The sequence below is a fragment of the Periophthalmus magnuspinnatus genome, chromosome 23, assembly GCF_009829125.3.
Source record: "Periophthalmus magnuspinnatus isolate fPerMag1 chromosome 23, fPerMag1.2.pri, whole genome shotgun sequence".
Classification (NCBI taxonomy): Eukaryota; Metazoa; Chordata; class Actinopteri; order Gobiiformes; family Gobiidae; genus Periophthalmus; species Periophthalmus magnuspinnatus.
This window is the reverse complement of record NC_047148.1, coordinates 17,959,293-17,981,408: the sequence shown is the minus strand read 5'-3', so window position 1 is coordinate 17,981,408 and position 22,116 is coordinate 17,959,293. Positions and strand designations below refer to the sequence as shown.

The 22,116-nt window shown below is 40.1% G+C and overlaps 1 protein-coding gene across 2 annotated transcripts; it reads left to right on the top strand.

The window, feature by feature from the left end:
• The first annotated feature begins 1,122 nt into the window (after positions 1 to 1,122).
• On the top strand, positions 1,123 to 21,448 carry lhfpl2a (LHFPL tetraspan subfamily member 2a). Of its 2 annotated transcripts, XM_033990257.2 has the most exons (4): positions 1,123 to 1,262; positions 9,154 to 9,247; positions 16,320 to 16,963; positions 20,390 to 21,448. In XM_033990257.2, the coding sequence occupies exons 3-4, from the start codon at positions 16,543 to 16,545 to the stop codon at positions 20,644 to 20,646; spliced, it is 678 nt and encodes a 225-aa protein (XP_033846148.1). In that variant the 5' UTR covers positions 1,123 to 1,262; positions 9,154 to 9,247; positions 16,320 to 16,542; the 3' UTR covers positions 20,647 to 21,448. The 2 variants fall into 2 exon arrangements, with proteins under 2 accessions (XP_033846148.1, XP_033846147.1); XM_033990256.2 differs by lacking the exons at positions 1,123 to 1,262; positions 9,154 to 9,247 and adding an exon at positions 13,861 to 13,947.
• The last annotated feature ends 668 nt before the right edge of the window (positions 21,449 to 22,116 follow it).

Sequence of the window (22,116 nt, the reverse complement as noted above, 5' to 3'; positions counted from 1 at the left end):
AGTTAAAGTATCAAAGTATCTGATGTAGAAATGACCTAAGGTAAGGTAAGACATTTAAAGAATGCAATTAACATTTAATAATTTGCAAACCAAAGCCATAAAGGACAAGAACCAAAATAGATAAAACTCAAAATGTAACGTAGTTACTTGAGAATGTCCCTTTGTTGCTGTTTCCTTCATAAAAACATATCTTGTTATAAAAAATCAGCTTGGAGTCTCTAATTCAAAAGATAGGCTACCCTTTGACTGTCACTAGATATAATGATCTGTGTAACAGGACAGAAACACCAGGGCACTAGTTATTGACAATAAATAGTGAACTGTTTTGCCCAAAACACTTATGCACAGTGTTGCTTCATATCTGTTGTTTTTGAATGATGGATGGCTATATTCATGGGGCTTCTTGTTTTTCATCATTCAAAAGATGGTATATTTTGATTTGCATTGTTAATTGCTATTTTCAGCCATTTTTCATCCATCTAAAATAAATATATATCCAAAAGAAACAGGCTAAATAACCAAATAGTGTAAGTATAACTGTAGCCTTTAAAGTGAGTTATCTGTTGGTAATGTGAAGTTCAGTTTGGATTCAACATTCACTATGTAATGGCTTTTTGCTAGACCAATGGGTGTGTGCTCAAGTTTTTTTTTTGTTGAATGAGAAACATGAGACAGGGCCAAAATATAATCTTTCTCAGCTGCTTCTTGTGGAGTAATGGATGACCTAATGGCCTACATTAACTAATGCAGTCACAATGCAGTTATAGCCTAGAAAAGAATGGCCCCTGAGCATCGTAATTAGCAAGTGCAGATTCTTCAAACTGTCTAACTGAATTAGCCTTTGGGTTAAATATGCACAAAGTTGCAAAGCATATTTCATATGGCAGGACTCAAGAGACTAACCTGCAGAATCTGCTTTATAAATAGTTCAACCTTCATCAACAGCTTTCTTTTTTGTAAATGTCACATCTCAAAATGTTTCTTGCGACTACATATTTAGAGAGAAAGAGAAGAGAGGAGGGGGAGGTGTCTCCCTGCAGTCACTCCTCCAGCCGCGTGGAGGAGAAGGAGGAGGTGGAGGAGGTGGAGGGGGGCTGAGCCATTCATTGTGCCGTGCAGTCCGGGAAAACGTGCCACCATCTCCAAGAGGAAAAAAGTAGAAGGGCAACGCTGACAGCACTGAAGTAAACTGCCACTGCTCCAGACATAACGGATCCATAAGTTTGTGGACTTAGCGCGGGCCACAGCCTGAGCCTGAGCGCGTAAGTACAACTCAAATATTCTACTCTTATCTGAGCCCGAAATATAGTTCTGTCATGAATAATAAGTAGGCTCGTGTGATCATCCCATTTGACTCTTCTGGTTGTTCTCACAATTTGGACTTTTCATCGGACTCTTTGCACCTTGTGGAAAGCGCAAAGTCGCGGCATCCGCCAAGTTCGCGCTGACTCTGCGCCAGCATCTTTGATCAACCTTTGATACATCATCAGAAGGGTCACATGGGCTGCTGACGACAATTGGGTTAGTTAGAAGGTTATAGACGTAGGATCATCCCTGGGTTAGCCAAGGCATGAGCAGCCTTTGGTTGGCTGGATACTGTCCTTTCCATCTCCTAAAACAGATTTATTTTAAACCAGTATAATATTAACCGTGATTCATAAAACATAAAGGATTTCTGTTTCTGATGGACCTCGTATTAAACTCCATGAGGAAACAGTCACATTTGGACTTAAACTTCTTTAGTGGGCTGCCCTTGTAACAACAGAACTTTACCAAATGTTCATATTATGTAGACTTTTATTGAATGCTCTTTTTAATTTTTTTCTTTATGGTGTAGCCCATGTATGGCTTTGACTGTTTTGTTTTTTAAGCCAAAAAGAAAAAGCATTGAGAGGCCCCACATAACCCCAGCCCCCATCATTTGTACATGAAGTCAATGCCTATGCCGAGGTCTACGTGCTTTGTAAGGTCTAGGGTGGCTGCTCCACCATTGTCTCTTTGAACAACAGTCCAAACAAAGTGCAACACTCTTGTTTTGGGTGTTGTATTTCAGGAGTACCAATGACTTAGAAATTGGCCCACTTCTGTAATATGAAACTACATCTCTCACTGTTGTAGACCATTTTCATACTCTCTAATGCTAGTTATTTTTTGTTTCATTTTTCTTTCTTTCCAGTAGCAGACTCCATTAGCCGTGTTGTTGTTCCAAACTACAGCCCCTGATTTAAAGTGATAGGAAACTTCCCCACCACATGTTTCCATGCAGTGTGGGCTGTCATTATACCAGTGTACTATTTGAATTTATTTGAACATCTGCCTACTGAAGTTACTTAAGTTCATTGAACTGTTATTCAAAATATGGCAGTTTTGTTATTTGCCTTGTGTTGATACATGAGTGGAAAGTCTTTTAACAGGAGTGAAATAGCTTAACTTTCCACTTTTGTAGTAGCAGCACTTTTTTCCTCCTTTAAATGCTGATGAAGTCATTTACCATGCAAGAGGTCTAGAGGGTTTGAAAGTGTAAACTTCTCTGCCAGGGCAAAATGACCGTTATCCGTCATTCTATTGTTTCTTTGCCACAAAAAAGGACTTATACAAACAGTTGATTCTTTTCCTGCACATGACGCATAGCTGCCACATCATCCTACTCCTGAACTTTAGTGACAGCAGCACTGTGATCCAAAATCCAGATTGGAGCCAGTCAGTTTATTTCCCCTCGAGAGGGAGCTGTTTTCAGTGAAGGATCTTGATCTCTAACCTCTACACGCTCTGTATTTCTTAATGAAGTTCTATGTGTTGTGTTTCTATTGTAAATATCATTGCCTGGTCTGTTGAAATTAGACCTGGGCTCTATCCGCTTGTACGTGAAACTTAAGTCAGTGTGAAATTCACTAATTGAATGGCTACTTTTGTGTCAGAGGTTACCACAGATGATTCCCGCTCAACATCTGGAATACAGTTTGTTACAGTGAGGGGCCCTCAGTGCACAGCCTGCAGTGCCAACAGCCCTAATGAAAAAAGACATTTGCATCTGTTCCTCTTATTTACTTCTAATATTCTTAAACATCTGTCCACATAAGGAAAGCCACAGTTTTCCTTTATGCCGCTGTAAATGTAACCAATAAAAATAGCAACAGAAGCACTCAGGAAGTGTGTTAACACTTAAAGAAAGTGCATTAAAATGGACACTGCGCTCTAAAGGTTGTTTATTTGGCCCTAAAAATGATGTAATGCAAAATGCTGTTTTCAAATGAATAACAACTGACACTTTTTACTTTATTCACTTTAGGTCATCGTTTTCTTTTCCAGATCAAATTAGTTTGTTGTGAGTTCAAACCAGAGAAGACACATTTGACAGTTTTTGAATTCAACTCGAGTTCTTGTCTCAAATATGAATCAAAAGGTCTGTTCAAAGGTTCTAGGCTTAGACTGACAGTGTCATAAATTGTTACAGATAAACATTTTTCTGTATCCAAATCTTTCTTGGTCAGTGTTATTCAAAGTAACTATCCTCATTGTGAAAATATCTATTTTTGCTGTTTAAATGTTGCATATTTGTCGAATTACAAAAGCTCTCCTCTGCAGTGTGGCTTAGTGCACATTGATTAGATTAGGCAGCCAATCACCCTGTTTGCTCCTTTCTTTTCTATTCTGGTCACTCTTTTTTAGTGAGTGTCCTTTGGTATCTGTTCGGCTGTGTTTACTGGGAAACTATATGGGTGGGGTCGTCTTTACAACAAAGCTCACAGTGGTGCTCTCTATATCAATAGGGGCCTAGCAGTGGGCGCAGTGTCATTCCCTGAAGAGAAAGAGAAGTAAATGACTTGTGGTGGACCAAGTGGGGGGCAGGACTCTCTTGTCGGGTGAAACGAGGAGAAAAATTCAGCCGTGTTTTTTTCCTTTGTGGTGCTGGGGGTCAGTCCCTGGGGGAATGTGAGGCAGACATGCATTTGGGCTGACAGCTGCAGTGCCTCAAGCGTTTTGGGACCCAAAGCAACTGTTAAATCTCCGCTGGTGTTTTACATTGACTTGAGTTTGTCCAAGAGCTGGTAGACCGTATAGTCATGGCTCTACTCCTCTCTAAATGTTGTAACAGACTGGTGCAGAAAGAAGTTGATTTTGTCAGGAGTGTAATGACTCTGGCCTCCCAGCTGTATTCTAATGATCAAAGGTTAAGGTCCCGCACAATAAGCAGCTTGTGTGTATGGGTGATAAGGCTTGGTCATAAGTTCATTGTGTGTCAGGCCTTTAAGCACTATGAACTGAGGAAATTATTTAGACCTACAAAATAAAATGCATCCAATTGGTAAGATTGCAGAACACTCAAACTCATACACTTTAATTTAAACGTTTCTTTAGCCTGATCTGGTTGAAATTGTAAGTATATTATTGATTATAACTGTAGTATTGTTTTTCCTAGCCTCTGTGTAATCTGCCCTGCTCTCTGCAGCGTATTGCTTTAATAAAAGTGACATAAGCCATATATAAAGCCTGACCCAGTTACCATCTCACTCAAAGTGCAACTGTATTTTCCGTCTTTTGGGAAGTTCTTGGTGAACGCCTTCCCTTTAGCCCACCAACTGCCTAATGGTCTGTGCAGCTGGAAATTGATTTACTAATCTCCGCCTTCACAGATAAGGCTGACTTGTGCTCTACTGGTACTAGAATCTCATCCAGAGTGTATTTACTACTGTTATATTTTCTGTTGTATATAGTTCATATAATATATATTCTTTTGTGCATTTGATTCTATCTTTCTCTTGTTCTTGTTGTTGTGACTCCTTCATTTCTGGGCCCACTCTGCAAATAACAGGCTCCCCTGGCTTAGGTCAGTCTTTGAGAGGGAAGAATGCAGCAAATTAGGTATTTCTTTGTTTGCTGTTGTCATTTGAGGCGGTCCGTGGCAGCTAAGTGGTATTTGCCATCTGAAGACAGCAGGGATTACTCTCGTCTCCCTCTGCAAAGCCTGGGACAAGGGGTAAACATAGGCTCAAAACAAGTTAAAAAGAGTGTAATGGTAGTGCTGAAATAGGAGTGCATGATGCATGAAGAAATGACAGCTTTAAACAAGTAAGGTTTGAAAGGCCTGGAGTATCAGACGTAATGTTTGGCAGTTAACTGGGACAAGCCTGGGTCAAACATCTGTGATCCATTTCTCAGGCTTGGAGCTGCCTCTTTCTCTTTGTCTTTCTGCTTAAAACTGTGCCTTATATTCCGTTACTGTTACATTTACAAGTACTAGAAAAATACTTTTTTTAAAAATGTATTTATTACAATGTCCATGTCCATCAAGATATTCCATTTAACATATGTTTTTATGTTAAACAGAACACTCATTTTCAACCCCTAAAGTTTCCCTGATAACATTAATTTAATATTATAAGAGCTCTTAACAAAACATTATTTATTACATAATGAAATAAATGTTGAAGTCATGTTGTATTTGTACTCATTACTACTCGTTCTACACTATTGGCTGTTAGTGTCACCTCTTCTCTGCAATGCGTAATCAATTAACCAAGCATCTACATTCACTGCACCTATACAGAGAGGAGAGAGGACTCTTTTAAACCCATTGTCTTAAATTGCAGACATAAAGCCTGTTGCACATACACTTACACTTATCTCCGCCTGATCCTCTTGAATCATGAGGTCATTAAAGAGGTCGTTATGTTACTGCCCTGCCATCAGATTCCTCTGGCCAATGACCTGTGGCACATCAGGGTCATAACCCACAGACACAAGTATGCCTCCATAAAACATCCCTAATACAATTCAGCAAACAAGACTGGAACAGCCTATGAACTCACCTCTCACATAATCTATTCAGCGCCCATTATGTTTCATTACCTCTGACATAACCTAATTTTTGCAAGTCCAGAAAAATTACCACCAGTTATCGATCGAGATGGGATGAGACACAAGGCATAAGACTGAGTTCATAAGAGAGAGACAGTATGGATATTTTGACATAACTAATGAATACATTGTGCAGTTCACGTGATTTTTGCCCCACATTTTTGTATTGATATGTATAGTTTTTCTGTCATTGTAGTGATGCTTTTTAACTAAAGCTGCTCATAGAGATGTAACTGACCAGTGCTTAACCCATTTTGTTCAAGCCAAAAGTAAACACATGGAAAAAAAGATCATTCTCCTTGGCATTTGTATCTTGTCCCATCCCTAATAACTGATAGAGTTTGGGTTCTGAACAGATGGGTACCAAGTAGTTTCTAGAAGGTGGAGAAGTTAGCGCAGTCCCAGAGTTGTTGAAGTAGTAAGTTCCAGAGGGTGGGGGGAGTGAAGGAGAAGGTTTTGCCGGGGAGTGGGACAGGAGGTTGGTGTCGTAGGAGTGGAGGAGGGGACCAGATGTGGGTGTTTCTGAGGTGATGAGGAGGACTTTCATCTGTATGTACTAATATTTGGGGAGTCAGTGGAGGTTTTGGAGGACAGGGGTGGTGTGTTCACAAGACAAGGTGAGTGTGAGGAAGCAGGCACCAGAAAGATTAAACATGGAAAAAAAAGTGACCTTTCCTAAATAGTTTTGGCATGGTCTTGATCTATATCAGAACCAGTGCATGGAACTACCAGAGAATCGTCTTTCAATAATAGCAAATATGAAATTTAAATTGTATTCATTAAAATTTTGTCTTCTGCTGTGGATCAGACCTGGACGACTGAGGGATTACACAGACGTCTTTCAAAAATGATCAATCTATTCTATATTTTTATTATCACTTTGCTATCAAAATCTGTATTTAGATTGTTTTGTTTTTTTTACTTACTTCAAACTCACTTTCAATAGTACATGACATCACTATTCACTTAACATAATCCACCTGTCTAGAATGCACAAAAGAACCCAAGAGATGACTTCATGCCGTATTAAGAAAACAGACACATGTGAAAGAGTTGTTTTGGTTTTGACTACTCTTTTGTTTGCTGTAATAAAATTTAAGCCTGTCTCGCTTTAGGATGCTTTGTGGCCATCTGTTGTACTCAGCCCAATGACTTCATATGATGTCATTCTGTCTATATGAGCTTGGTGTGGTCTGACTCTGTGCATACATAGACTCTTCCATAAAGCACAAGGGGAAATCAGCTCGACTGTGGATAATCAGTGCATTAGTGCAGTGAGTGTAATCCGGGCGCATGCACGTGCCACAGGGACCCAAACACACCTTGTGTTTTTACTTTACTGATGAAGCAGCTTTGTTATGTGGGCCATGAGGCAGTGTTAAGTGTTTAGTGGAGGAGGAGGACTGTGTCAGGGGGAATTACTGGCAAAAAAACAAGATAGATCACGACATGTGCAGTATAGTATCATGAAAAAGTTCAGCATGGGGTTACATACTACAGTAACGCTGCAAGATATCAAATCAAATTTGAAATCATAATTTGAATTAGCAAAACACAGAATCTGCAATTACTGAAATAACAATTTCCTCAGGACACAACAAAATATCCTGTCTTATTATGTATAAAACCTCAGGTGATTATTGGTCTTGTTTAGGAGTATATGTTTCTCTATAATATTACTGTATTGTGTAAACTTACAATGTAAATCTAAATCGAATTTTTAGATTTAAAAAACTTACATCACAAATCTAATCACAATTGCAATGCTTGTCACAATTACATAATTTTCCAGAATTGTTCAGCCTGATACTACAGATATAAGCTCATCTTGTAGCCTTTGTGTGGTATTATTTGCAGTAGGACATTGACAGTCTCGTTTATTTCTTATATTCTTTTTAAAATGCAGAAAGTTGCACTGGATCCTCAGAGCTGTGTGAGGTACTATGCTTTAAAGCTGCTAACGAGAGACAACATTTTTTCTTCATGAGATTAACAGTTATTGACTGTAATTCAAGCCAATACTGTCTCTGATATGATGCTTTTGTTATGATGTGTGATATTATTTGTAGGGTGCTGATGCAGCAATATAGTTTTGGTCCTATGAAAGTGTGTGATTAACAGGACCTGCAGCTGTGCACGGAGATGAGGTCATTGTTTGTGAGTGTTTGGGGTCTGGAGGAGGAGGCAGCAGCTGTGAGACCCATTCAGTTCAGCTCTGTGTGTGACGCTAAGGCCGTCTGCAGCGACAGCATGCATTGTGTCTCTGTAAACGCTCACAGATGTTTTCAGTTGACTCACAAATCCCCTTTTCCAGCACTTTAGATCTCACAAGAACTTAAAGTTACATACTGCAAGTATTTTTCTGGTCAAGGGTCCACCACTTTGTTTGTCTTCATGGAGATGTTGTTTGACCTTTCTGTTCCAAAAACATCTCTATCTCTATGGAGACGAGCAGGTGACGTTACCAGTTCGCTCACAGTATGACTTTTTCCAAGGTATTTTAGAACAATAAAAGCAATGATAGAATAATTGATTTTGTTGAATATTTTGTTTACTTATACATGTTTGTATTGATATTGAAACTGAACATTTGTCTTATTTTGGAAAACTTAAACTCATCGATTCCATGCGGATCATTGTTTTTTGTGTCCAGCTCATTTTGAATCATGGTGGTAATCTCAGTGTTGACAGGCTCTGGTCCTTCTAGGCCTCCGTCGTAGTGAGTGAGATGGAAGTGAGTCGGCCATTAGTTAATTATGTAGAGCCTGTGTGTGGCCTATGATGTGGCCTTGTGCTGTGGACAGACCCTCCCTGTGCATTTAGTGAATACCATGCACCACTTGTAGTATTGATTGTTGGTACTTTTGCAAATAGTGTTAATGATTTATTGATGTACTGTCACAGAAATATATAGAAATGTTGTCCCATGGAATTATTCTGTGGTGGGAGGGAAGAGTTGTGCATGAGCGAGGCACCTGTGTATTGACTACTGGTTGAAAATAGTGGGTGCTCTCAGTGATGTTTATTTATTTACAAATACGTATTTTTTCCTCATACGCACAGCTTAAAAAAAATACTTTTCTTTTGTGAAAGGTATGTTTTCTGTCTGTTTTACCGCCATGTGAATTTGAAGGTTTTCAGGGTGCACTCTGAGGTCAGAATGGAAAATACTGTAGAGTGAAGGAAAAAAGATGTTCAATTTTATTAGCGGAGCCAAAAATGACTAATGTCTCTGTGACCATTTAACCTCCAGCCAATTCCAGTTAACTGACAGTGTTCATGCTCTTTCTGCAGGATAATTCAAGGAACAGAGGGGTCATACAGCCAGGGACTCACTGGAATTCCTCTTTATCATCTGCATCAACTATTGGGCACACACAACAAAAAGGTTAGTATTGTCACAACATACAAGGTGTTTGCCAACTTTAGAAGGCTGACGTGTTAAATTCAGAGAAAAAGTCATATAATAAATACTGTAAAGGATACTCTTCACTATGACTTTGCTATATCTACTCTATCACTCTTAATTTCAATCAATAAATCTGTTTACAACAAGGTAGAGGTTGGAAAAAATAACAAATCGGGAACCCCACTTCCTGTTTTTCCTGCGTTGAGTTCCGGGCACATGTTTGCCATTAGCACATAAGCAGCTGTATTCTCAGCCCGTATTGTTCCATCCAGGTGCTATATGAAAACTACTATTTATTTGCTGTGGTACCCCATGAGAATTGGAAACTTAAATCCTCTACCAGCTCTAGTAATGGGACATGTGATGCATTGGCACAGTCACTTCTGTTCAATTCAATATCCAGATGTTGAGTGACAGAATATAACCTGGACATATTATGAACACAGCCTGCATTATCTTATTTTGAATATGCACCGAAACACATCCTTGTTTGGATTATGGAGTCAGGATCTACTGGGGGTTGTATGTTTTTTCAATAGGGAAGCAAACAATAGGACCGGAGACCCTCAACTTGGACCACCTGTGAAGGTCGTTTCAAAGTGGAAAACTCCCTTGTCAGATAATAAACAGCATAATTCTTCTGTTCTTAAAATAGCCTCATTGGCAGTGTCCATCTTCCTGTTATCACTTTCTTAAGTAGTCCTCTTTGTTTTCTCCTGCCATGTGTTTTATGGATCATATTTGATTATACTGTAAGTGGTAGGTGGTAAGTAAGTGGTAGGTGGGCAGGTTTTCCCATTTAAACTACTACAACTACTTTATACAAAATATTTCATCCTTTACCCTCTCATCTCGAGATCCTATGATGATGGTATTTCAGTTTTCTCTGTTACCAAAAGAAACCAAGTTGACCCATGCCCTACTCCTGCATCCCTCTTTTGTCGTTTTAGATAGTATCAGATTAAACTCAGAGTGGCCCTGCTGTGAGTCTGGCTCGAGGGCATCTACCTACCATGGTTTCCTATTGCAAGCCCATTGTTTTTTACCATAAAGAGAGATTCTCCTTGCAGCAGTAGGTCAGCTCATGGCGTTAAGGAAGTCCTGATTAAACTGCACTAATCTTAAGCCCACACACCCCATTGAGAAGCATTCAGTTAGCCCTCCTGAGAAGAGGGCCAAGTATCATCTGGTCACACAGCGGAGTATAGGCCCATCTGATTTCCTGAGTCTGGCTGGAACACAGACACATCAGGGTTTTGAAGTGGACTTTCTCTCTCTGCTACAACAACCCTACTTTTATGAACCCCTGGGGCTATTGGCAGGGCTGAGGTGGGGCTGGAAATGGTTAAGTATAATGGAGACAGTGTTAGGCTTAAGAGCCCCCAAGCTCTGCAGCTCCAGCAGTGGGGAAACACAAGTGGTGGGACACTTTACATTTCCAACCAATGTGCTTAAGACAGACCCCTCACAAGACACGAGTCAATAACGAAACTATATGTAATAACGTCATAAGATATGGTGTGGTATGGTATTCTTTTATTTGTACAGGGAGAGAACACAAATGGACATTGGCAAAGACAAAGGGAAACAAAATATAGTGCCTTATGCAGATACTATGTTTAGTTTTTGTTACTTGTATCTCTGCTCCTAGAATGCCATTTTAGACCTTTAGAAAGACTGTGTTTTAAAAAGTGACAGTGGGATGTCATTGTTGAGAAAGTTTACTCAAGAATACAATATATTTTTTGTCCACTCAATCAAGAATCAATTTAATATTTAAATAATAAGTTCTTTCTTCCTGTGTCTTCATGCCTGCTTCTCACGCCCCAGTTTGCTTTTCTTAGCTTAGTGTTGGGATTTCCTCACCTCAAACACATCCTCCTCTTTTCTTTTTACTTCCTGCTACATTCATAAATTAGCAAATATGGCAGAAAGACAATGCTCCTCTACTTGTGGAAGAAAATACTCATATACTTTGACTTGAGCACATTTTGACCTCATGTATTGATTTATCAGTACCTGGATTCAATTTAGCAAGTCAAAGCTTAACTAAATGCCCATTTTCAAGCTTTTGTGTCTTGTATTACACCATGTTGGTATTGTTTTTGGCCTAAGATCATATGCAGCTCGTCCCACCCAAACAGAGCTGTGGGTTAGAAAATATATATTTTGCTTTTTCCAGTGCACATGAAACATCTGTGACCATGTGCTGCTGATGGCTCTGCTGCGTCTGTGGCATTTGAAGTGGCCAGATGGTCAGAGCTGCTCCTCTGTGGGATTTAACTCAACCCAGGCCTTTCTGATTGCAACAAGATATGAACAGCCAAGAGATCCCAAACGTTGTCTCTGGTTTTTATGTGGGTAGTATCAGAATGACTATTGGCCATTGGAAGACAGTGAGGAAGAGATGGGCATAGAAAATGAAAATACTTTATTCAGTAGGCTCTGTACCAGGTGAGTCACAGGCTTTGTGCAATTGGGAGTTTCTTTTGCAGGGTTAGCGTTTGGTTACACGTCACCACACAGAGCTTTCATATTACTTTTCACCACTGGAAACCCCATAATCTACAATCAGACCAAACATTCCATCTGTCCATTTTTTCCATATGCCTTTTCTGGCTCCCCTCTCCATTTTTTGAGAGAGTGAACCCAGGTTAGCCTCTGGAGGATGACTGGACTGTGTGCACTGACGTAACACATGCACAGCTTGAAAACACATCAAGATTAGAAGCACATTGAGACATCCGAGGCACACCCATGATTTATGTTCTGACTGCTGCTCAAATACTGTAAAACATTTACTGTTGTGTCGAATTGGTTGTTTCTGACACAGTCCAAACTGTTTTGTTTCATTTGGCACATCTATGCTCCGACTCACTGAAGTATTTGATATGGTGCCAACATTTATTTTGTGATAATTAAAATGTCTTAAGCATATATTGTATTTGTATTTATTCAGTGTGTTTATGTTGCACTTTTTCACCGTATCAAGTTCCTAGTTTGTGAACTGTGTTCACAGACTATGGCAATAAAAGTCTTCTGATTCTGATTCTGATTCTGATATTTTTTGCAGTCATTACTAGATGACGATAAGGTCACATAATCGAGCTGGGATATACTTTGTGCTAGTCTCAAACCTGAGAGTCGACACTGTTTATATTCAGCTTTTTTTGGACACTGAGAGATGTTTTATGTTGCATTATTCATTCACTCCAAATCTTGTGGTGGTAAACTACTATCATAGCTGCCTTGGGGTAGGCTGATGGAAACATGGCTGCCAAACTCTGCCATCGGACCCCCTTACCATCAATCACCTAAGCACAGTAGAATTCGATCCTCCAGCATTTGGGTTGGTTGATGAGAGTTTAACTATTACGATCCCGGGTATCTATCAGTTATAGATGAGTTATAGTGACATACACTTTGTATTGTTAACTTATGTAAAAAGTGATGAACTAAACATCACTGTCTTGATAATGCCTTTGACTTTGACCTGTATGTTTAGAATATAGTAAACTAATGTAATGTCTAAGGTGTACAAAGAAAAAATAAGAACCAGCAGCTGCCTTCAGACAGGGCTTATGCTATGTGCTAGAACTGCTGTCTTCTTTTGGCCACAGCTCTTTGAAGTGAGGGTCTGTTCTGTGTCCGCAGCTCCAGATACTGCCAAAAGACATTTTCCAGAGCATCTTCACCCCGCCTTTAGAAGTATGTCTGGCTTTCAATGACTGTGTAAGACAATAGGTACAGTTCTCTGTGCCTGAATGATGCTGGCATCACCAAATCACAGGACTGTGACCAGGGTTAAGTTGTCTTTTGCTTAAGGATTAGAAGCACTCTCAACAAATTGTGCTGGACTATATGAGATTTGACTGACTGAATGACTTTAAAGGTCCAAATTCAGAATATGTTATGTTGTGAACAAGGCTATTTTTTACTTTGTCTGAAGCTCAATCAGAGCATTACGCTGCATTCAAGTGCACGGTCTTCCTTCTTCTCTTTTCTGCCTGTTTAAGTGGGCCCAGTTTTCATATGGAACTCATTTGTGTCTGAAGTGAGTGAACACAACAATCCAGTGAAGACTGAAGCTAAGTGCCTCGTCGGCATCATGCATGGACTTAATAAGTTAGAAGAAATGCTGAAACACTATCATCAGCATGAAACCATAATCCATAGGTGAGACAGTAAACTATGCACCAACCATACCTCCAGACTGCTATCTAGTCAAATGAGTGTCTGCTGATTTGGTTTATGACATAAGCTGGTTTATGTGTTGTGGTTAATGCAGCCCTTTTGTGGTGAAAGGGAAACAAGCTTTGGGCATGTTTTATTACACTAAGTGAAAATGCACTTCACTTTTATGTTGATAAGAAAGCAATGAGACAGATGAGATAAAGTAAGAAAATAAATAAATTACAAAGAATAAGGAGAAAGAACTTGATTCTGTTGTTTTAACCCAGATTCAGCACAAAAATATGGCCACCATGTGGACCCTCACTGAAAGCATGGCCCCAAATTGGGCCTGGCCAATCAGAGTAGAAACAGCAGAGGAAGGTGGGACATAGGGAGGGTCCAAAGCTCTAAACCCAAGAGCAGGAATTAAATGTATGAGAGCAGAGCCAGGACACAGCAGCCACATCTCCACAGGAGCGGGTCTGTCCACCAACCAATGGAGACAGGTCAGACAATTGTATCTTTTTCATGATAATACTTCATTCTCCAAGAAAATCTATATATGCTCTTGTTGCTCTGATGTGTGGAGTATTGTAGATACTGAGCAGATGTGAGTAAGTGTCATGAAAGACTGGACACTTAAGCTATGGAAAAGCTGACTTAAGATTGTTCTGATGTGCTCATTTTACTAGCAAATGGGTTTTTGTACTATAAAAAGAGCACACTGTCTACAGATAATGTTTATAACACCAGTCTAAGCTTCTGACAATGTGAGCTAATTTCAGAGTCTGTCACTACTAACTTAATAAGAGAAGAATTTCAGCTGCCCCTTGTTTTGCTTTGCATAGGTTTTCTTTTCCTCTCAACAGTAGTATTCTAAATGCTTAATCCCTTGTCACTTTTCTATAATGGAGAGTTTTGTGTCCTTCTACATCATGTGCTCACTTCTTTGACCCCAAAACAAATGCTTGCCATGGTGACTCTGGACTCAGTTAAGGCATGTCCATAGTCATGCAGATTGCTTCCTGTCGGTGGCTGTGTAGAAAGGCACTTCCTGCTGTTGATTTGATAAGGGAAAGCTGTTGACGAAAGTCACAGTTTGGTCAGAATCTTGTACTTTAATTTAAAGACAGTTATTTACATGGAAACGGTTAGTCTCCACTAGCCCTGCTGTACCACTGACACTAGACCTGGTTTGGGGCGGCATGTGTTACACTGTGGGGAGTGTTGGGATTAGTGATGGGGACTCACTCTGATGTATGTGTGTAAACTGATCCTGAAATAATCCCCTATCTCCTTCTGGTTACTCACATAGTATAAAGGCCATTGTAAATTTAACTTGGCACATGTTGAGTTGAATCTATCTTGAGAAACAATTCAGTCCAAGTGTGTGTCTGGTGAGTGCAGATGTCTGAGCTGTGTGTGACCAGTGTGTGCACATTAATAGAGACTGGCATGTGCAGACATGTGCCATTACAGCTGACCCACATTTGAGCTTGATAAATGAAGGTAGGCACAGAATAGTCATGATAGTAAAACATTCAAGACCCCCATGAGGTCAAAGGTTAAATGTCGTGCTCTTCAAAGTGGTTCATTTACCATTCACATACCTTTCCAGATGGTCTGAATTCCTTTAAGACAACAATATTTTCAAAACTATATTCCTGTCAGTGAGAAATTAGTCTTTGCAACTGGTCAACAAATGTCTGACCTACAAACCTGTACTGTTAAACATCCCTGGAGATTTCAGTGCTTATTGGCTCTGGGTGGAGAAGCATTTCACAAAGAGCTGTGCACCTCAGAAGTGTGTTTACAGGCTGATGTCCTTGTAATTCACAAAATGGATTTTGACCAAATCAGCTCAGTGTCAGTGCTTATGACCTAATCTATAACATGTTTCAAACTGTAAAACGCACACCGTTCTACAAACAATCAGGTATTAGAGTCAAGTTCTACACTTGATTAGAACTGGGGAAAAAGGAGAGGAAAGTAATGTTTATGTCAAAGGAAAGACAGAGATGATGGTTTGCGTAGTTTTCTAGTTTACAGACTCACAGGCTGAAGCCCTCTCACTGAGCTCTGACCACAAGGCAGAGTTCTGGAGTGTGGCCTTTAGTCTAAGAGCACATCAAGAGCCAAGTAAGTGGGAAAAAGCAATGAGGCCGGCACACGTGTCAACTGTGACTCCGCTGAGGCTGTTGTCTCTTTGTCAAATAGCAGTCACAGATTAAATAACAGGATCAAATGGAGTGCAATACATACAAATCAAAGAATTCAAACTTTTGCCACTTTTTATTTAAAGTAGCTTGATGTCTGGGAATTAAGTGGAGGATATAGTGTCCACTGTTCAATCAGTGTGAAGTTCCTGACTCTGCAGTTTACCACAGCTGATGTCAGAGGTTATCAACGGTCATATGACAGCAGAACAGTCAATGGATTATCAGCTTACGGCTGACCCTAGGTCAGCTGTATGGGCTGGTTGATGAGGGGCCCCAGGCTTGTTTTTGTATCTTCAACTGCATCCGCTTCTGCCTCAACTTCCCATTTTCACTGATATTTTAACTTTCAACTCACATTTTTTTACTCTGTTTGGCAGTTAAGCCATTACTGTCTTCAGGGGTAAAGCATGTTTTGTTTGAGAATCCTCACACTTAGACCTGTCCAAACAGAAATAGTTAACTTCAAACGAACACATTCCCTGACTCATTAGACCCTCCCATAAAGAAACCACAGCTTCGTCCACACTGCTCTTTCCACTATTTCCCTATCACAATTCAAAGACCAAAAACAAAACAAAAAAACACAAAATGATGGGTCATCTTGTCCGAGTAAGAGAAAAACTAACCTTGTTTGTATGTTTCTGTTTTTTCTCTTTTAGGTGTGTCTGATGTGATGCCAGCGGGCTGGCTCAAGGAACTCACCTTGAGTACAATGTAGACACCAAAAATAATTAGACAGAAAAGTCTAAGGACCAGCGAGTTAAAGGAGCAGTCCATCTCCACAAGAGGAGAAGAAAGAGTCTGAATAATTCTTTCAGTGTTGATCACACACCTTTCTCCTGCTACTGAGTCTGAAAGCTGCACCAGACGCCCATCATCATCATGTGCCATGTCATTGTCACCTGCCGCTCCATGTTGTGGACTCTGCTCAGTATTGTGGCTGCGTTTGGGGAGCTCATTGCCTTCATGAGCACAGACTGGTTGGTTGGATATCCACGCACTCCAGATGCAGTCTTTGGCCCCCATGGGGCTACCACTGCAGGAGAGGCATACAGGCCCACACTTGGAATCTATGGCCGCTGTATCAAACTGCCTCACCTGCAGAGGGGCATCCTTTGTGGACCATATGCTGTACACTTTGGGGAGATAGCCAGCGGGTTCTGGCAAGCTACATCAATTTTCCTGGCAGCAGGAATCCTGCTCTTATGTGCAGTGGCATTCATCTCTGTTTTCACTATGTGCTTCCAAAGCATCATGAAGAAGAGCATCTTCAACGTCTGTGGACTTCTGCAAGGGATAGCAGGTGAGAACGAACCACTGTGGATCTACTAGAGACAGGGTTATTGTTTCCTTTCATTCCTGTGGTCTCCAGAGTCCATCAAGGTGAATTTAAAATATTGGTTTCAGTTGAACGCATTCATTTTGAACGCCACAACTCCCACTGGCTGAATTATGTGTTTTACTTCATGGCGCCTTCAGTGAGCAGATCTTTTCACAATGACAGAAGGTCTTAAGTGTGAGCCATATAAATATTTACTTTACCTGTCCTGGCCTTCTTGCCAGCTTACCGGTCAACTCAATACATATTCTTCATGCTCTTAGATATGGATACATTGTTTTTTTTCCAGACCACTAGTCCCTCCTTGCTGTAGTGAGCAATGGGAGGGAGGAGGCTATGAGCTCATACACGACTCCTCTCCTTTCACAGACCGTGACTCTTAGGTCTCTGGTGATTATGGCTGTCCTCCCCTCAGTTGTTTATTTGGTTCAGACTCAAACAAAAAGGTGGGTGTGTGGTGAAGGCCGGGCTAAATTGTAAGCTTTAGCTCAGAGGGCTATGACACAACTATATAAAAAACAAAAAACAAAATGATGAACTGCATGTATTTCACAGGATTATGAGTTATATTTTTTAAGAGATTGATGTCCTTTGTGTGTGTCTTCCAACAGCACTGCTCTGTTAGTTTCCTGTTAGATGTAATACTTTTGTTGATAATGAAACTGAGGAAGTGAAATGTGTAGACTCCTCATTGTGGAGTGGTGAGGATGTGGAGGCGGAAGAGGCGGAAGAGGCGACAGAAGGTTCAAACGGTGGCGGTTGGATTTCCTTTGTGGCTCTGGAAACAAAATGACCACTTCTCTTCATCTGGACTGCAGGATGAGATAAGCACAAACAAGCTGCTCTCTGACTGCCAAGTGTGTTAATGCCCCAGATAGTATGTATATGCACATATTTATCTGTCCATTCAGCTTAACCACCCGCAGGTAATGAACAAAATGCAGCCATACGCCTCTTGTTTGCTCTAGTGTTAGACTGCAGATGGGATGATAAGCACTGTTGCCTCGTTCACGACATGGTAGTGGGTATTTTCACAGACACATTAACCCTGATATGCTTTAGTTTGCAGTTTATATGACCTAGTCCCATCGTGACACATTGCTGGATGATCTGTGTCGAAAGCCATTTGAATGAGATGTCTGTTCTGTCCCTTACTGAAATGCCTTCTTCACTAATCATCCTGTGTGACAAAGTCAAAGACACAGTTAAGTTAAGAGACAAGACGTCAAACAAAAACAGTTGTAAAAATGTCTCAGCTCTTTGTGTAGGTGTTGTATTTATGACTCATCCTAAAAAAAACATGGACCAGTCACAAGTTAACATAACATTTTTGCTGCATTACAATAATACCATGAAAAGTTACTGCATGGTATGTATTTATTTGGGCAGGGACAGTGCACAACAATACTGAGACCACTGCTGGTGCCAGGTTATAACATGACATGCACATACACACATGACCATCAATCTTATCATGCAAAGCACATTCATTCCTCATACACTCAGCTGCAATACTCTTCCAAAAAGTCCTGCATAGTTGGGACGTCATCTGGTTCAAATTATGCATAAAAAAACAAACGCAAAACTAAAATCATTTACCTTTCTCTCACTCCATTTTAGCAATATCTTGTATTGTAGATTGGCATTGGTGATGTTTGCGATGTAGGATTGCACAAAATGCAAACTATTTCACCTTCACTTTTTTTTTTTTTTTATTAATTTCTAACCGGCATCAGTTTAAGTGTCTTACTATAATATTTACTAAGAATACACAGGTTCAAAAAAGATAAAAGTAATTGTAGAAATCCCCTCTTTCGCCACCCATCTGTTTTAATCACCTCTGTCTTGGCTGTGGTTCGTTTGCCCTGTCATCTCCCCTGTCTGTTCATGCGCTTCACGAGAGGTTGACCCAGCCTCTGTTTTCTTCCAGGAAAAAGGGAAAAGTCTAGATTTCTCGGAGTGGTATGGAAGCCTGCTGGGCCATATTACAGGGTACTGTCAATGGGAAGGTTAACTGGGAGGTGTGGAGTCACCTATCAGCGGATTTGAAGATAAGGAATTGACAAGTTTGGAAGTGAGCAGTGACAAAAGCCAGGGCAGAATGAGCTGTGAGGCTGGGAAGGGTATAGGCTAGAGGGGTAGAAAGTTCCTCTTATGGGGGGTGGGTAGTGGGTGGGTGGGGGGTTTGTGCGTATTAGGAGAGGGAGAATTAGAACCATACCTTCAATCCATCACAGAAGCCGGTCTGGACGTCAGAGCTGTGCAACATGTGGAAAGAATTTATGACCTAGTTTTCATTTCCTTGTTTAATACAATATTGGTGCTCTAAGAGAATGGGAGGAGAGGAGGAGAAGAAAGGGAGTAAAAGAGGTAGATTAGGGGAAAATATAGCAGGAGAGGCACCGGTACCATGAAACGGCACACTTAAAAAGAAGTAATGCTACGAGTTTGTTGAGTGAAAACATTACAGGGAGGTTATCACATAAAATAAAAGAAAAATAGAACGGATTAAGAATAAAGGGAATTGAATTAATGAGGCCAGTTGTTAATGTGGTTGTATTTCCTTAGAAGTAGTAAAGTAAGTAAGTAAGTAGTAGTACACAAGATGAGAGTGTGAGAGATGGGCCTGTGTACAGAATATGTGTCAGAAAGGTAGTGGAAGTAGGTCACATAGAGTCAGGAAGTGACCCTCTACAGAGGCAGGACATGAGGAAAACTCAGAGACTCCACTGTCCCGTTGTCTGCCATACACTGCTGTTTATTAAATAGTGAGTCTGTCTTTAAGCACATTTCCTTTGGTGTTTATTAAATCTGAATGACACTGCAATTGGAAATGTTTGTTATCACTGTTATGCTGTTGACAATATGCTGTTGAAGTAAAGTTCTGAAGTAATATTATCTACTATAGTTGTGTGTCCATAGATGTAGTATTTTAAGTATTTGTGACATAGTTGAAATACAATATATGTACTGTTTATGAATGATGGATTTGAAAGGCTAATTAGTATTAATCACCGGGCCAAGAAGCTTTTAACAGGAACCCCCAGGAACGGCCCACATCACCCTGCTTTTATAAAATCACTTTTGAGCACTGCATGGACACTTTATTTAATTTTATACTATTCTATTTCTTTTTCAGTTTATTCATGTAAAGCTAATTTTTTTGTGAAATGCGCTATGCAAATACAATGTACTTACTTACTTGAGAAACTAGTGTAAATTAAGTTTCATTATTCTTTTTCTTTTTTGTAAGTGTTTTACAAAATATACTTTAAGAAAAAAGTCAAGGTTCACAGAAAAACAAACAATAACAGTAACAACGAAACATTTAACTTGATATTTAACCGAATATCTGATCAATATAATGTAAATGTGTTCATCTGTTTGCAGGATTGTTTCTCATCCTTGGACTCATGCTGTACCCTGCTGGATGGGGTTCAGATAAAGTTCAGCTGTACTGTGGTCCTGATGCTGCTCCATATCGGGCTGGGCTCTGCTCCATGGGCTGGGCCTTCTACACTGCTATGGGGGGCACCGTGCTCACCTTCGTCTGCGCTGTGTTCTCCGCTCAAGCCGAGATTGCCACGTCCAGCGATAAAGTCCAGGAGGAGATTGAGGAGGGCAAGAGCCTCATCTGCCTCCTCTAGGCACTTTGATACAACACTTGCCCTTGTGCTTTGTTCCCATGAGGCCACTGTGTTGTTTACCACTAAGACTGATTCTATGTGTGGGAAAATACTTCCAATTATATTTTCCATTGTCTTTCTGCCACTAGAGGTGCAGCATCCTTCTGCCTGTCTTGTCTTTTGTCATGCTCTGTAAACATGTGTAATTATATATTTGTACATAATTATGGTGCAGAATGCTGATCAGCATCATCCAGGCTGGGCTGAGTATGTCACTCCTGCCTTAAACACTGGTGTTTTTCTTTTGTCACCAGACCATACGACCAGCAAACCTGTATCTCTTCTCATGTGCCAAGTGTGTGAGTAATAACAAGGGAACCACTACTAGTCTCAATTACTCAATGGCCTAGTCTAGAGTGGATGTCCTTAAAGCTAAGAGAATGTACTGTCCTTTGAATGATTGCAGATTTTTATTGTATAGTTAAAAAATCATATGGACTGCACAAGTGCAAACAAAGCCAGCTCTATGATGCATTTTGTTTGTTCTTTATTTTATTAATGAAGTGATCTTAAATCTATAACTAAGGCTAAAAGATCTGAATAAAGTCTGTGTGTCTGGGCCTTTACAAACATCCTTGTATCTGTGCCCAAATATATGAACTTAACAATGAGGAAGAAGACATTTTCTTAAGTATTGCTGTTATTATCAAATGTCTTATTTCAGGGAGAGCTGTCCAACCAGCAAACTGGAGTTTGTCTAGTCATAGTGTTTTGTCCATTCCAGTTTGTTTCTGCCAGACAAATAAAGAGAAGGGAAGAATGAGGTGGTCTCATTGTCATTTTGTATTCTTCTTCAATAAACACTCAAGAGGGGAATTTCAGTGTTTGGTGAGTGTTTGGAGAAAGAGGTTTGGGTCTCTGGATAGGAAGGATATGTTTTCTATTCATTGAAAGATTGTTTTTCCATTGAAACAAAACATGTGTCTGTGGGTCTGCTCTCTAAAAGTTAACTAAAACACACCTATCCACTTACAAACTTATTTTGTTGCTCAAACGGTGAACCTTGTGTATGTGCAATGAAAAAAACTGCCAGTCTTTGCACAGATGTTCCTGCTTTTATGTGGACTAGGACAAGGCCTCTGACACAACCCTGTGGCTCACTCTCTCCACCAAAGAGCTCAGTCTAAACAGCTTGATGACTTCCAGATTAGGCACAGGGAAATCATGCAATTGAAGAGCTGCAGAACGGCTTTTCACTGCCAGAGGCTTCAGTTTTGCCCTAGTTCTTTTACAAACACAATGGATAGCAGGGACTAAGATTATATTTCAGGGCTAATGTTAAGAAAAATCTGGATGCTGAAAGATATTTTTAAAACATTAGAGTTGCATTTGTATACATGGTTTAGTTATATTTTGCAAAAAAGTTAGAAAGAGGTTTACAGAAGCCCACAACTGAAGGGTAGAGGCTCGAATACAATATACATATAGTAT